The sequence below is a fragment of the Argiope bruennichi genome, chromosome 9 (assembly GCF_947563725.1).
Source record: "Argiope bruennichi chromosome 9, qqArgBrue1.1, whole genome shotgun sequence".
NCBI classification, from domain to species: domain Eukaryota; kingdom Metazoa; phylum Arthropoda; class Arachnida; order Araneae; family Araneidae; genus Argiope; species Argiope bruennichi.
Window position 1 is genome coordinate 9,137,790 of NC_079159.1, and position 13,036 is coordinate 9,150,825.

Sequence of the window (13,036 nt, forward strand, 5' to 3'; positions counted from 1 at the left end):
TTTCTTTTTCACAGGCAGGCAACAGACGAGAGCGCCAGCACGTGACAGCAGGTGAAGTCGAGTCCCTTGTTTACGGAGGGCCATCTATCTTCGACGTTGGCTCCGCCCAGGCCACCCCTCCCCGCGTCCAATGGCAGGCTGCTACGTCACTAAGGGGTGGCGCTAGTGGCTGCTCGTCGTTCGCTCGACTCTCCCCCTGCCTCACACCACGCGGCGACGTTCGTCGAGCTGAGATGTTCTTACCCCGATGGCCAGCACGAGCCCGTACCTCTCATCGTCTGCCGGTCTGGTGAGCGACAGCCCCGGCATGCAGGTGGCTACCTCGCCGTACGCGCGCGACGCCGCCCCGGAGATGAAGTACATGCCACCACAGAGTCACAATGGACATCACGCTGCCATGGCGCCCCAACACCACTGGGTTCACAACGACGCCTGGTCAGTGGCTATGCCGCAGGACGTGAAACCGCCCGATCTTCACCATCACCACCGTCCGCCCCAACACATGGCACCTTGGCACCACCACACGCCCATGTCCAGTATGACCGGCAACGGTCCTTCGCCCCACCACCATCACATTCAGCAGCACTATTCCCTTAATGGAATGATGAGCGGTCACCCTGCCATGAGAGAGATGCAGCAGCACGAGCACCATCACCATCCACACCATACGCACCACGAGGAGCTCTCCCATCCCATGGACCACCATCACCGGCACCCGGACGAATGTGTACCATTAGGTGGCGGGGGCGAGGAGGCTCCTAGCTCTGATGATCTGGAGCAATTTGCAAAACAGTTCAAACAGCGTCGCATCAAGCTGGGCTTCACACAGGCAGACGTGGGCCTAGCCTTGGGCACGCTCTATGGCAATGTGTTTAGCCAAACGACCATCTGCCGATTCGAGGCATTGCAGCTGAGCTTCAAGAACATGTGCAAGCTAAAGCCTCTCCTGGCGAAATGGCTGGAAGAGGCCGATAGCACCACGGGCTCACCGACCTCTATAGACAAGATTGCAGCCCAGGGGCGCAAAAGAAAGAAGAGGACGAGTATTGAGGTGTCTGTGAAAGGGGCGCTGGAGAATCACTTCCACAAGCAACCAAAACCGGCCGCCCAGGAAATAGCCAACCTCGCGGACAGTCTCCAACTGGAGAAAGAGGTGGTCAGAGTGTGGTTCTGTAATCGCCGACAAAAGGAAAAGAGAATGACTCCACCTGTGAATATGGGGCCCGGAGGACAAATGACCGAAGGGGGCCTCATGATGGGTAGTTCGCCCCTGCACGCGCACAGCCCCAACCAACTCATGCAGTCTCCCCCACCCCCGCATTCGATGGCTGCGGCCCACTGACCAGCGGCCGGGCCCGCGGACTCCGTCCATCACCAAGCCGACTCCCCGGTCGACCGCGAGCCCCTGCCGCCGTTTTACTTCTCTCTTTTGCGGGGAGACGCCGCCCCATCCTACAAGTGTACATGAATAAAATGTTTTCTTTCCCATTCCTCCAACGGACCAGAGGGGATGCGAAAGAAACGAAACTCCCCACAACCGTTTTTCTTGTGCGTGTGTGTGTGTGCCAATGTGTGGTCCTCTTTCGCAACCTGGAGGAGGGGTGACTGCCAGACAAATGACCCTATCGTATTTCAACCCCTGCCTCCTCGTTCCATTGAGTGATGTCGGACCTAAATCGACACCTGTCGAGTCCATCTGCTAAGGTAAGAGTGATTCTTTCTAAACGATTTCTTTATGACTGTTATTTCAATCGTTTCTATTTGTTTTTTGAGGTGTTTTGTATAATTTGTAATTTATTCTCATACCATTAAAAATGTCATCACATCATGGAATAGTATTAATTATTTAAAAAAAATCGATGGGTATAATTTATTTTGAATCTTAAATATTAAAGAAAGATAAACTCTTTCTTTTAATATATATATATATATATATATAAAAAACGTATTGCTAATATTTCACTTAATATGACAAATGTAATTTAATTAAATAATAAAATAATATCTTACTTACTAATCTATCTAATCTTGGAATGTAAAATTATATTTTAGCTGTTTGTTCCTATATTGTAAACAAACGCGTGTAGTATTATGTTGTAATTTAAGAGAGATGTTTGAGAGGGAAAATTGATGTTTAGAATTTGTAAAAATATTTAAATAATTTTCATATAAAATAAATATCTATGAGTTTTTAAAATCTTACATAAATTGTCTTTTATTCTTTCAATACAGCAATATTTTTTTCATGTAGTATGTACATAGCATGTTCATATGTACAGCTTTAATTAATAATTGTAGTTACGATCAAGCTTATAATTATTATTCTTTTAAATTCACAGCTTAGAAGAGATCGGCTTAGATTTCTGTTTATTTCGGTCACTGAAATGTTGTAATGATTTTAACTAAGCTTTTAATTAATTTGAAATCGTTCTATGATGAGAGCAATTATTCCCATGATTCAAGATATTTACACGTGCTTTAATGAGAGACTCGATTAAAATTAATTTTTATGTGAGTTTTGTATCAATATGCTTTGACAAACATTACAATACTATGTCTGAAAAATATTAAATCTTCACTGTGATGTTTTTATGCTTATGAGAAGTAGGAAATAGTTTTATTTTTGATACATATTCATAATTTGATGCATATTGATCTTTAACTAATAAAATCAACCTCCCCAGAAAAAATATATAAAATTAAAATTCACTACATTAATATTAAGAATCATGATTGTAAGATTGTTGTTAGATATTTTAACTGAGCCATAAATAAAGAAAAAATAAGACAAGTAAAATTATGCTTTCACAACTTATATTAATCTGAAGTTTTCAGGAGAAATACTTGGTGACTTGATATGTATTTTTTAATGTTCAGAATTTTTCAGACATATTTAAATGATGTTCAAAATTTTTAGAATAATATTCAAATATTTCTATTGACTTCTATTAAAATACTGTGAATAACTGCAGAATGTCTGTTGAAGAATGTCTGTCTATCAGAATGCCTGTTGTTGTTCAATATATGTAAAATTCGAAAGCGACGCTTCGAATGAAGCGATATTTATGGAAATCTTAAATACTCACGTTTTGACATTTAGCAGTATATATTTCTCGAAAACAGCCTCTATTATATTAAGTTCAGTATAATGTAGAGAGATTTGAAGTAAATATTGTATTACCGATTTTTTTTGAGTCGGATATTTTTATAACATATCGCAATTTAGATACATACATTATTTAGAGAAACTTTTCTAATATTTGTAAATCCTTTCACAGAGTGGGAACAATGTATTGCTTTAATAGTTTCTTGAATTTGTTTTATATTGGAATATAAGACCATATATCTAATAAATAAAATAAGTTCAGATACTTCATATTGACGAAAAAGGATTTTTAGTACAAAACTTACTTCTAGTAAACGATAAAAAGTTTCATGTCATAAAAACATCTGTGTGAAAATTATTGAGCTTACAAAAAATCAATTAGATAAAATTATCAAAAACTTAGAAATCACATGTTTGGCACAAAATAATCTTAAATAATTTTTGTTCAATTGCTTTTTTTTTTTCAATGTTTTTAATTTATATCTATAAACTGAAGAAATGTTTTACGATGTATAAAAAGCTCTTCTAATATAATTTTTGCTTAGTTCGAATGGTAAAATTCCTGAATAAAAATTCATTTACATTAGCAAATTAGTATTCCAACATTTTTCTTAAAAACAATAAAATAATATTTAAAATATGGTGTTAAATATTTAAACAATGCGCTGAATGAATGCATTGGTATTTTCGCTTCGTCTTCGGAAAATTAATATAAATAATAGGCGATGAAAAAAATACTGAACTGAAAAAAAGTTAATATATGCATTAGAAATTTTGTAAGAAGAATCGTTTGATTTTTTTTCGGTTTGTTTTCAGTTTTAGAAAATAAAAGTAACAAATTCAGCTTAAATACGGCTGCCAAACATGTGCGTTTCGATCGGTTGTTTACATATGGTAATTTTTTAATGCATGCTGATTTAAGCAGCACATTAATGATTTGATCCGCCGAGAAATGCATTTTAAGGTCAATTCTATTTGTATGGGGGCAGACGATTTTTTTCCCTTCTCATTTGAATAATTTTATGATCTATTTTAAGCATTACGATCTCGAAATACTTTTATTATTTATTAGAACTTACATTTGATTAATTCTGCAATTTAAATAAACAGTTTTCACTAGTTCTTTGTGCCTGAGCTACTACTTTCTTTTCACCAACAGGTTTCTGCTGATAGTTAGGTACAGTTTATTCTTGATTTTGTTTGTTTAACAAGATATAAATAACTTCAAAAAACCTAAGATAATTTTTCTCATGTATATAAGGCAAAATTTAATTAATAATGCTAGTTTTTTTTCTATGTGATTAAAATCAAAGTCTATGTTTCCGTTATTCCAATAAAGAATTAGCATAATATGTTATTTATAAAATTTATAATTAAATTTTCACTTACCTTTATTAAAATATACTTAAAGAAAAATTTATTTAAAATAATTTGGTTGAATTTGTTTCAGATTCATCGTGTTAAATATTTTTTTCTAGAATGAATACAAACCTAGTTTACGAATTTAAGTTTCTCTATTTTAAAAAGCAGGCGATGCCATATATCATTAATTTTTAGCCAGTTTATCTCATATCGTTTGCAGATTAAATGTAATTTAATAGAATGAAGTTTGAAGAAGTTTTTTGAAATTTCGTGTTAATTTAAAACAATGTTGAGAAACCAGCTGGCGTTTTGATTTCATAAAGTATATTATAAATTATTTCCATGTATCGTATTAATATTACTATTGCATTTTTAAATGAGTTTATTAATTGAAATCACTATTAATAATTTTTATGCTTTCGATGTTACTATCGAAAAAGGTAGAAACATAAAGATCAAATATTCTATGGCTCAACAACTCTCAAAATAGTTGGATTCCTGTGAGCTTGGTGGATCTTTTATGGAGGATTAACTTAAAATACTTCATATGTGCCATGAATATTTAAAAAAAAAATATTTTAAAAGATGTTATCGATGCCAAACTCATATTGAAAAATCTTCCTTCTAACAATAATAGACTACTTTTCTTTTAGAAACGCTGTTATTTTGTAGTCAACTTTTACTTAAAATTCTTTCTCGTGCTATTTTCCTTTTTTATTATGCTTTCATTATCATTGGAATTTGTTTGAAATTTTAAGACACATTGTGAGCATGATTTTAATAATTCACTTTTTTACGTGTAAAATGATGGCCACTATTTTTTTTTATAATTATATTTTCTAATGTTATTTTTTGATCAAAAACCTTATTTTAAATTTTATAATTTTAAAGTTCTCTTATTAACTATATTATATTCCTCGTTCAATATAAAACTATGAAAAAGGCATTAATTAGTATTTTTTGTCATTAGTATTTTTTAAGGCATTAATTAGTATTTTTTGTTTACAGATCGAATAATTTTTTTGCGTTTAATTCTGAAACGTGTACTTCTATATATATTTTATTAATTGATGTCGCTTTAAACAAATTGAATTATTCGTTATTAAAAAAGGCATGTTTAAAACAAATTTGTTCAATTACGACTTGTATAATGCTGGATTTGTTATAATAGCCCTAATGAATTATTTTCTCTATTTGAAAACAGAAATTTCGTTACCGTTTCTGTAGCAGGGATTGAAATCTCTAAGAATTAATTATATCTCCAAGAAGATTATATATATATATATATATATATATATATATATATATATATATATATATATATATATATATATATATATATATATATATATCAATTGCTCCTGATTACTGATATACTGATTTCAACACCTTTCACTGAACGATTGATAATCGTTACCTTAACATAAAGATTTGAAGAATAGTGAGAATATATAAATGATTATCGTTTTTTTTTTTTTGCTTTATTTTTAATGGGAAAAAAAAGAAGCACCAACTTTTATATGAACAATCTTTAAAAACTTAATTGCAAAACTGTGAAGAATAAGATCTTGATCAAGCAAATAGATAAGTAGACTGTTAAATTTAATTTCAAGTATGTTAAAAATTATCTTTCATTTAAATGAGATCAATAGTTCTGATCCATCATATCTGCATATTTTTATTCTTTTCTGCCGGAGATTTGATACTATCGGTCGGTTTTAGTAATACAAATATTTTCCTCTGTTTTCGGAAATTTGTATATCTACTATCTCGCTACCAAAAAAATACAAAGGTGAATTTCCTTTTTTTAAATTTTATTTTTATTTATTTTTTTATTTTGACTTTTGCACAAAATATGGAATTCAATATTACTTTAAATTTTAATTAATCTGTTGAACTTTTTTAGAGAAATTACTATTATAAATTGATAAAAAGGCAAAATTTTTGTTTCTTTGAAATTTATATCATATTTTTGAAAAAATAGTATTAGGTATAGAAAGATGGTATTTGCTTTTCGTATAAAAATCCAGGAGGCAAACGATATATCAATGTAAGTACTTGTAAGGATCAGAAAGAAAAAAAATTCACAGAATTTATTTTATTTTTTTCGGAAAACTGGGAAATAAAAAATTATTTTTATTTACCAAGTATTAATTGTAAAAATATATTTTGATAACTTTACCGTTAATTTATTATGAATTTAACTGAATTATATACAGGGTGTTTATAAAGTCCCGGACCCATTTTGATGCTTAATAACTCATAAAATAATAAAGATAGATTAAAATTAATAACATAAATGGTTAAATAGACTCAAAAAGTTTCATGACCCTTGTCAATGAACTTTCACGTGTGCCTCCTTCGTCGCACGGAGAATATCAAGTCGATAGTCAATTTCACGCCAGGTAGTGGAAAGAATGTCGGCATCCACAGAGCCTATTGCGGTTGTAATTCTGGCTTTTAGGTCATCAATGTTCGACACTCTCCTCCTGAAAACGTTGGAGGATCTTTTTGGTAAATTCTGAAATTTCTCTGTGCTTGCACTATCGATTTCGTTTCTATGAACCACCATAAAATCTGTACTTTCTCTTGTGGTGTATGCATTCTCATTAATATCCGCTCGAATAAAACATCACATACAAAAGTACTACATAGAACAAACTCATCAAAAGTAAACATAACATAGCAATAGTTGCCAAAAACAAAAGAGAGAAAAATGCAATTAATAAGCAGACGATATTTAGAAAAGTACAGATATTTAGGCTGGAAAATGAAATTATCTGAAATTAACCACACGCGCAGACGATATTTACAAAAGTAAAAATATTCAAACCTGAAAAGGAAAATATATGAGTTATTCCATCGATAAATGCCATAAGTTTGTTTATATCTTCATTATTTTATGAGTTATTAAACATCGAAATGGGTCCGAGACTTTATAAACACCCTGTATTTAACCCTCCAGCTGCTTATCTGCGGGTTGGCAATCTTGTTTTTCGCAGTTTAGTGTGTTTATTTTTACGATTACAGATTTTTATTATATTGTATTATTATTTTATAACATACAGTATCAGTTCACTTTGTTTGAAAAATATTCGAACTTATTTGCAAACATCGCGTCTAAATATTGTTTTTTAAAACATTATGCAGTCAGAAGGTTAATGGGGCTTACCCTATTGTTAGAGCAGCCAATGATGTGGTTCTGTTACTTTTTTGTAACTTTCATAAAGATAAGGAAAAAAGGAAGACCGATAATTTGATTGCGATTCCGTCATCGCTGGTAAATCATGATGTTTATAAATTAGTAACGTATAACAATCTTTGTTGTTTTTCATTTTGATCGTTTATTTCTTCTTAAGTTCTTTATCTGACAATTGAGAATTATATCATTAATAATCTCTCTTACTAGTGAAATGAAATTTTGCAGAGGCATTTCCTTTTAGAATATTTCGTCTATAAAATATATTACATTATGTTCATAGTAGTTATAATCCTGTTCCATTTAAATGCGCTTACAAGAAAAGAAAATTATATATTTATTGTATAAAAGTTTTGGATGCAGAAATAGTTTGATTCAAGAAAACATATTCGCGAATGCATGTTTAAATTTACTAAGATCAATGCATTATTTTCTTTCCTTCGAATGACAGTGTTGCACTCTATTTTCGCAGGGAAAAAAAGATTTTTCTATTTGTAAAAAATAAGATTTTTTATTAAACAATAACAATTAAGTGTGACTACAAATTTCTTTAATACACAGAGGAATTTTAAGTCATTATTAAGATTTTAACTTTATTAGAGTTAATTTATCTCCCATTTTGAACTGTCAACCTTGAAAATGTTTAGTTCTTTTTCTCCGTTCTAGAAGAATACTGAACTTAGAAATGCTTCAAAAGCATATTTTTCTCATTTTGCAATTATTAAGCGCCTCATCAAGGAACTTTTAAACAAAAAAAAAATTGCATATTTATATTGGTCACAAATTAATTATTAATAATTAAACTAGAGAAATCTTCAGATTTATATCTAGAAACTCGCTCCTGATAATTCCATCCATTTATTATTATTTTTTTCTCTTTCTTCCTGGAATTTTACTTATTCTTATTTTTTATCATATTATTCATGTTGTTATTTATCGATTTCTTCTTATTATTTTTCGTTTATCTTTGTTATTATTTTAATTTTTGTTCAGAAATTAGTTATAACATTTCGGAAATTATGAATAATAACCTTAATAAAATATCAATATGTGAGAGTTTATATCACTCCAGTTAATCACTTTATAAATCCAAATGAGATATTATGAAATAATTGTTTAGTTAATATTAATAAAAACTCTGCATTACAAAAATTATATCAACAATATTATGTCGACAATACTAGAATGACATTCTTCTACGCTTCGTAAGATTTCTGAAAAACTTTCATTTTAAATAATGAATTTCATAACGTAGAATATCGATTACTGTTGCCAAATTGTCACAATTAAGTTTTTAATAGAATTCTTATGCCAAACGATTTGCTAATGAGAAAAAAAAAGTAAAAATACCGGTTGAAATACTTTGCTGAGTTACGATTACTTACCCTAATCGAATTTGTTCGTCTTAATATGATTCTTATTCATTTTAAAATATTATTATGGTCATAAAATTAGGCAATATTTATAAATTTTCAGAAGACTAACATTTAAATAACTGAGCAACACTTAATGATAGTTACAATAATTTTATAAAAAATTTAAAAGAAATTCGAATTTGTAGTTTCAAAATCAAAAATTTATTTTCAAGTGCAGCAACGATAACGCGTGGTTTAAAAACAATGTATTTAATATCGTTCGCAAGATTTAGTAATTGAAGCAAAGAAGCGAAGGAAAGTTAAATGTACCTATAAATGTTAGTAAAACATAATCAATTTAGAAAAATACTTACAGAATTAAAAATAGATATTTTTGAAAGAATAGGTTGAAAAAAAATTTAAAATGATGTAAATATATATATATTTTTGCGATGATACGCGCATAAATTTTTGGAAAAAAAATAACATTTTGGTTAATTTAATTTGTTTTATAAACACCATTCTTTGTAAACACCTATTATCCAAGAAGTAACTGTGCATCAAATTTGATAACTCAGAAAATTATCTTGCTTGAAGTGTGTTTTAAACAGTTTTTGTCTAGTATGGGTCATGTGACGCATCGAGCAATTTCTAGATGATGTCCAACCCAAATTTTATCATATTTATAATCCATCCATACATGTTTGCCATAATACATATTTTGTCTTTCTTGAATTTTCGGCATAGAATTTACAACTATAAAACATAACGTATAATGATAATTACCATCATTAAATCCACATCATGATTTTCATGCCGTATATTCCATATTTTAATCATATCAATGAACAGCCATCAATCACTATCTACAGGACTGAGTTAGCTTCGAGTTGCTGATCATAAGAACCATTCATTTGATGAACTATGTTGTGCTGGAAAAAGAACACTACGGTTTAGTATTTGAGTTCAAAATATAACGATTAATGTGTGGAATTTAGGAGTATGCGAACTAACGGACGCCTGCAACGTTTTAAAATTTCTTTAACATAGAAAAATCAAAAATGAAAAGGAATCAAATGTTTATAACGTGCAAAACGAAGCCCTAAAGATCTTTCATTATAGTTCCTTTTAAATTCATAAAAATCATATTCACAACTATTCATTTGTGTATAATGATAAATGATAAGAAAAAATTTAAAATGATGTAAATATATATATATTTTTGCGATGATACGCGCATAAATTTTTGAAAAAAAAATAACATTTTGGTTAATTTAATTTGTTTTATAAACACCATTCTTTGTAAACACCTATTATCCAAGAAGTAACTGTGCATCAAATTTGATAACTCAGAAAATTATCTTGCTTGAAGTGTGTTTTAAACAGTTTTTGTCTAGTATGGGTCATGTGACGCATCGAGCAATTTCTAGATGATGTCCAACCCAAATTTTATCATATTTATAATCCATCCATACATGTTTGCCATAATACATATTTTGTCTTTCTTGAATTTTCGGCATAGAATTTACAACTATAAAACATAACGTATAATGATAATTACCATCATTAAATCCACATCATGATTTTCATGCCGTATATTCCATATTTTAATCATATCAATGAACAGCCATCAATCACTATCTACAGGACTGAGTTAGCTTCGAGTTGCTGATCATAAGAACCATTCATTTGATGAACTATGTTGTGCTGGAAAAAGAACACTACGGTTTAGTATTTGAGTTCAAAATATAACGATTAATGTGTGGAATTTAGGAGTATGCGAACTAACGGACGCCTGCAACGTTTTAAAATTTCTTTAACATAGAAAAATCAAAAATGAAAAGGAATCAAATGTTTATAACGTGCAAAACGAAGCCCTAAAGATCTTTCATTATAGTTCCTTTTAAATTCATAAAAATCATATTCACAACTATTCATTTGTGTATAATGATAAATGATAAGATTTCCCAATACTCATACCTTCATTAGTCACTGCCTTCGGAAGCGATAAACAATGCATCATTTGTGCTGATTGCAGATATTATGAAATAGTTGACAGTGATAAATTTAATATTTAAAATTCACTCCTTCTCATTGACGTTAAAAAAAGATCTGCAAATGCGTCGATCGATTTAAATTCATTTTCCGATATAAATGAATAGACAGTCTAACGCAGGAAGTAAAATAGAACATGAAGGAATAGAACATGAACAACAAATTTAACTGTCACTTCAAAGGTGAATTTGATTGTGAATTGTTGGTAGTTTTTTTTTTTTTCTTCTTAAATTTTGTTTCAGATATGTAATATCAAAGAAGAAGAAAAAGAACAAACCGATATTGGAATTCTAGATAAGAGGAAAATTTAATAAAAACATAAGCTCCAGCAAGCATGCAGTGTCCAAGAAAGAAAAAGTGATAGTCATATCAGAGATGAAAATGTTTCTACTTCTCTTTTGCTTTGACATTATCTCTTTTGTTCTTTTCGATACCGATTATTCCTGGCGGTAGGTCATTGAATCGATAAGCTGGGAGAAAAGCATTGGCAAAATGATATATCTATTCTCTCAGTCGGTTAAATCGATGTAATATCAGAACTTTACAGAAGCATTCCTTTTTTTTTATGTGAAGAGAGAAAAATTTATTTCGAATAAAACTGTTTTTTTTTTTTTTTTTTTTTTTTTTTTGAATTTTGAATGTTCAAAACTGCATTTTTTAAAGGTGATTTAAAGGTGGGATTTCAAAGGTGATAAAAGGAAAAGACTAGAAATCAAAATAAAACATTTAATTTAAATAAGTCGGTACATCTAATAGTTTGTACAATAAGTAGTTTGTAACCATCAGTGGAGGCAATGCTTGAATAATGATTCATAATTAAATCCATCGCGATGTTTAAAAATGAAGAAAACTTACTACTAGGTTTAAAATTTTGGAAACATTTCAAGCTTTTTTACTCATTTTTCCCCCTCATTAATTAAAAAAAAAAATTCGTACAATCTTTGTTCTTTTTTTCGTTTTCGATTACAGTGAATATAGTTGATCCTAAATGTTTTATCTTCTGAAATATTTACTTTTCTGTATTTCATGAAAAAGTGTTATTTTTTAATTTTTACTGTGTGGTTTCCCATTGATACCCATTATCTTTAAAAGAGTGGGAAAATAAATTGTATGTATATATTATATGTACATTTGCTGAAGATCAGGAGCTAAGCCGTTCATTAAATGACTTTTGTTAATAAATTAAAATTATTTTAATAAATCAAATAAGTTGTTCTTAATAAATTAAAATGGTTTTAAAACAACTATTTATTCAGAAAGAATTTTATTTATTTTCGAATAAAACAGTGTTGTGGACGATTTCGAAAGTAAAAGTTAATGAAATGCCTTCACAAAAGTAAAATATTTATCATTAATACTTTATCAAATTAATTGAAACGTTGAATTAATTGATAAATTTTCAAATTGACTGATAGGTTCTAATACTTAATTATTTCCTTTTAGTTTTCACTTACAGATTTGTTTCATAAAAAATTATTTCGATTCAAAATACCGTGGTATTGTAGTTATTTGCGGTAATTTCTTAAAACTTTCAATTTCCTTCATCAATAATTAATTCATTAGAAGTTAATTCATCAATTAATTATTCTTTTTCAAAGAGAGAATTATTGATGAATTTATTTGCTAAATCTGAATAGTTATTTGACACTAAATTATACAATACGATCTCATCAAATTAATGTCCAGTTTTATAATTCCTCGTTTCGTTTATCTTATTTAGTTTTATTTCATGAAGGAAAAATATTTCGAATGAAATTACTGTGATAATTTAGTCATTTTGTTTAGCTTGAAGTTTTGTTAGTGAAAAAGCAATGCTGATGAATTCTTTGGCAACTGTTGAGTATTTACTTTTTAGTAAGTGACAAAAATTTATTAAATTGTTTTTCTATAAATCTATTTTCTTTGTCTTCATCATCTAGCTTCATTTCGAATTACTTAGATTCAGATTATTGCGATGTC

General features: G+C 30.0%; 1 protein-coding gene across 2 annotated transcripts in view; it reads left to right on the plus strand.

The window, feature by feature from the left end:
* The first annotated feature begins 208 nt into the window (after positions 1-208).
* LOC129985221 (POU domain protein CF1A-like) overlaps positions 209-13,036 on the plus strand; it is a 68,147-nt gene continuing 55,319 nt past the window's right edge. The window contains exon 1 of one of the 2 annotated variants that reach the window (XR_008785544.1): positions 209-1,704. Coding sequence is in view for 1 of the 2 variants with exons in the window: in XM_056095161.1 (XP_055951136.1) it covers positions 248-1,342 (1,095 nt within the window). In the remaining variant the exon portion in view is untranslated. Of the gene's footprint in view, positions 1,711-13,036 lie in introns of those variants that run through there. The other variant, XM_056095161.1, reaches the window with a different exon arrangement.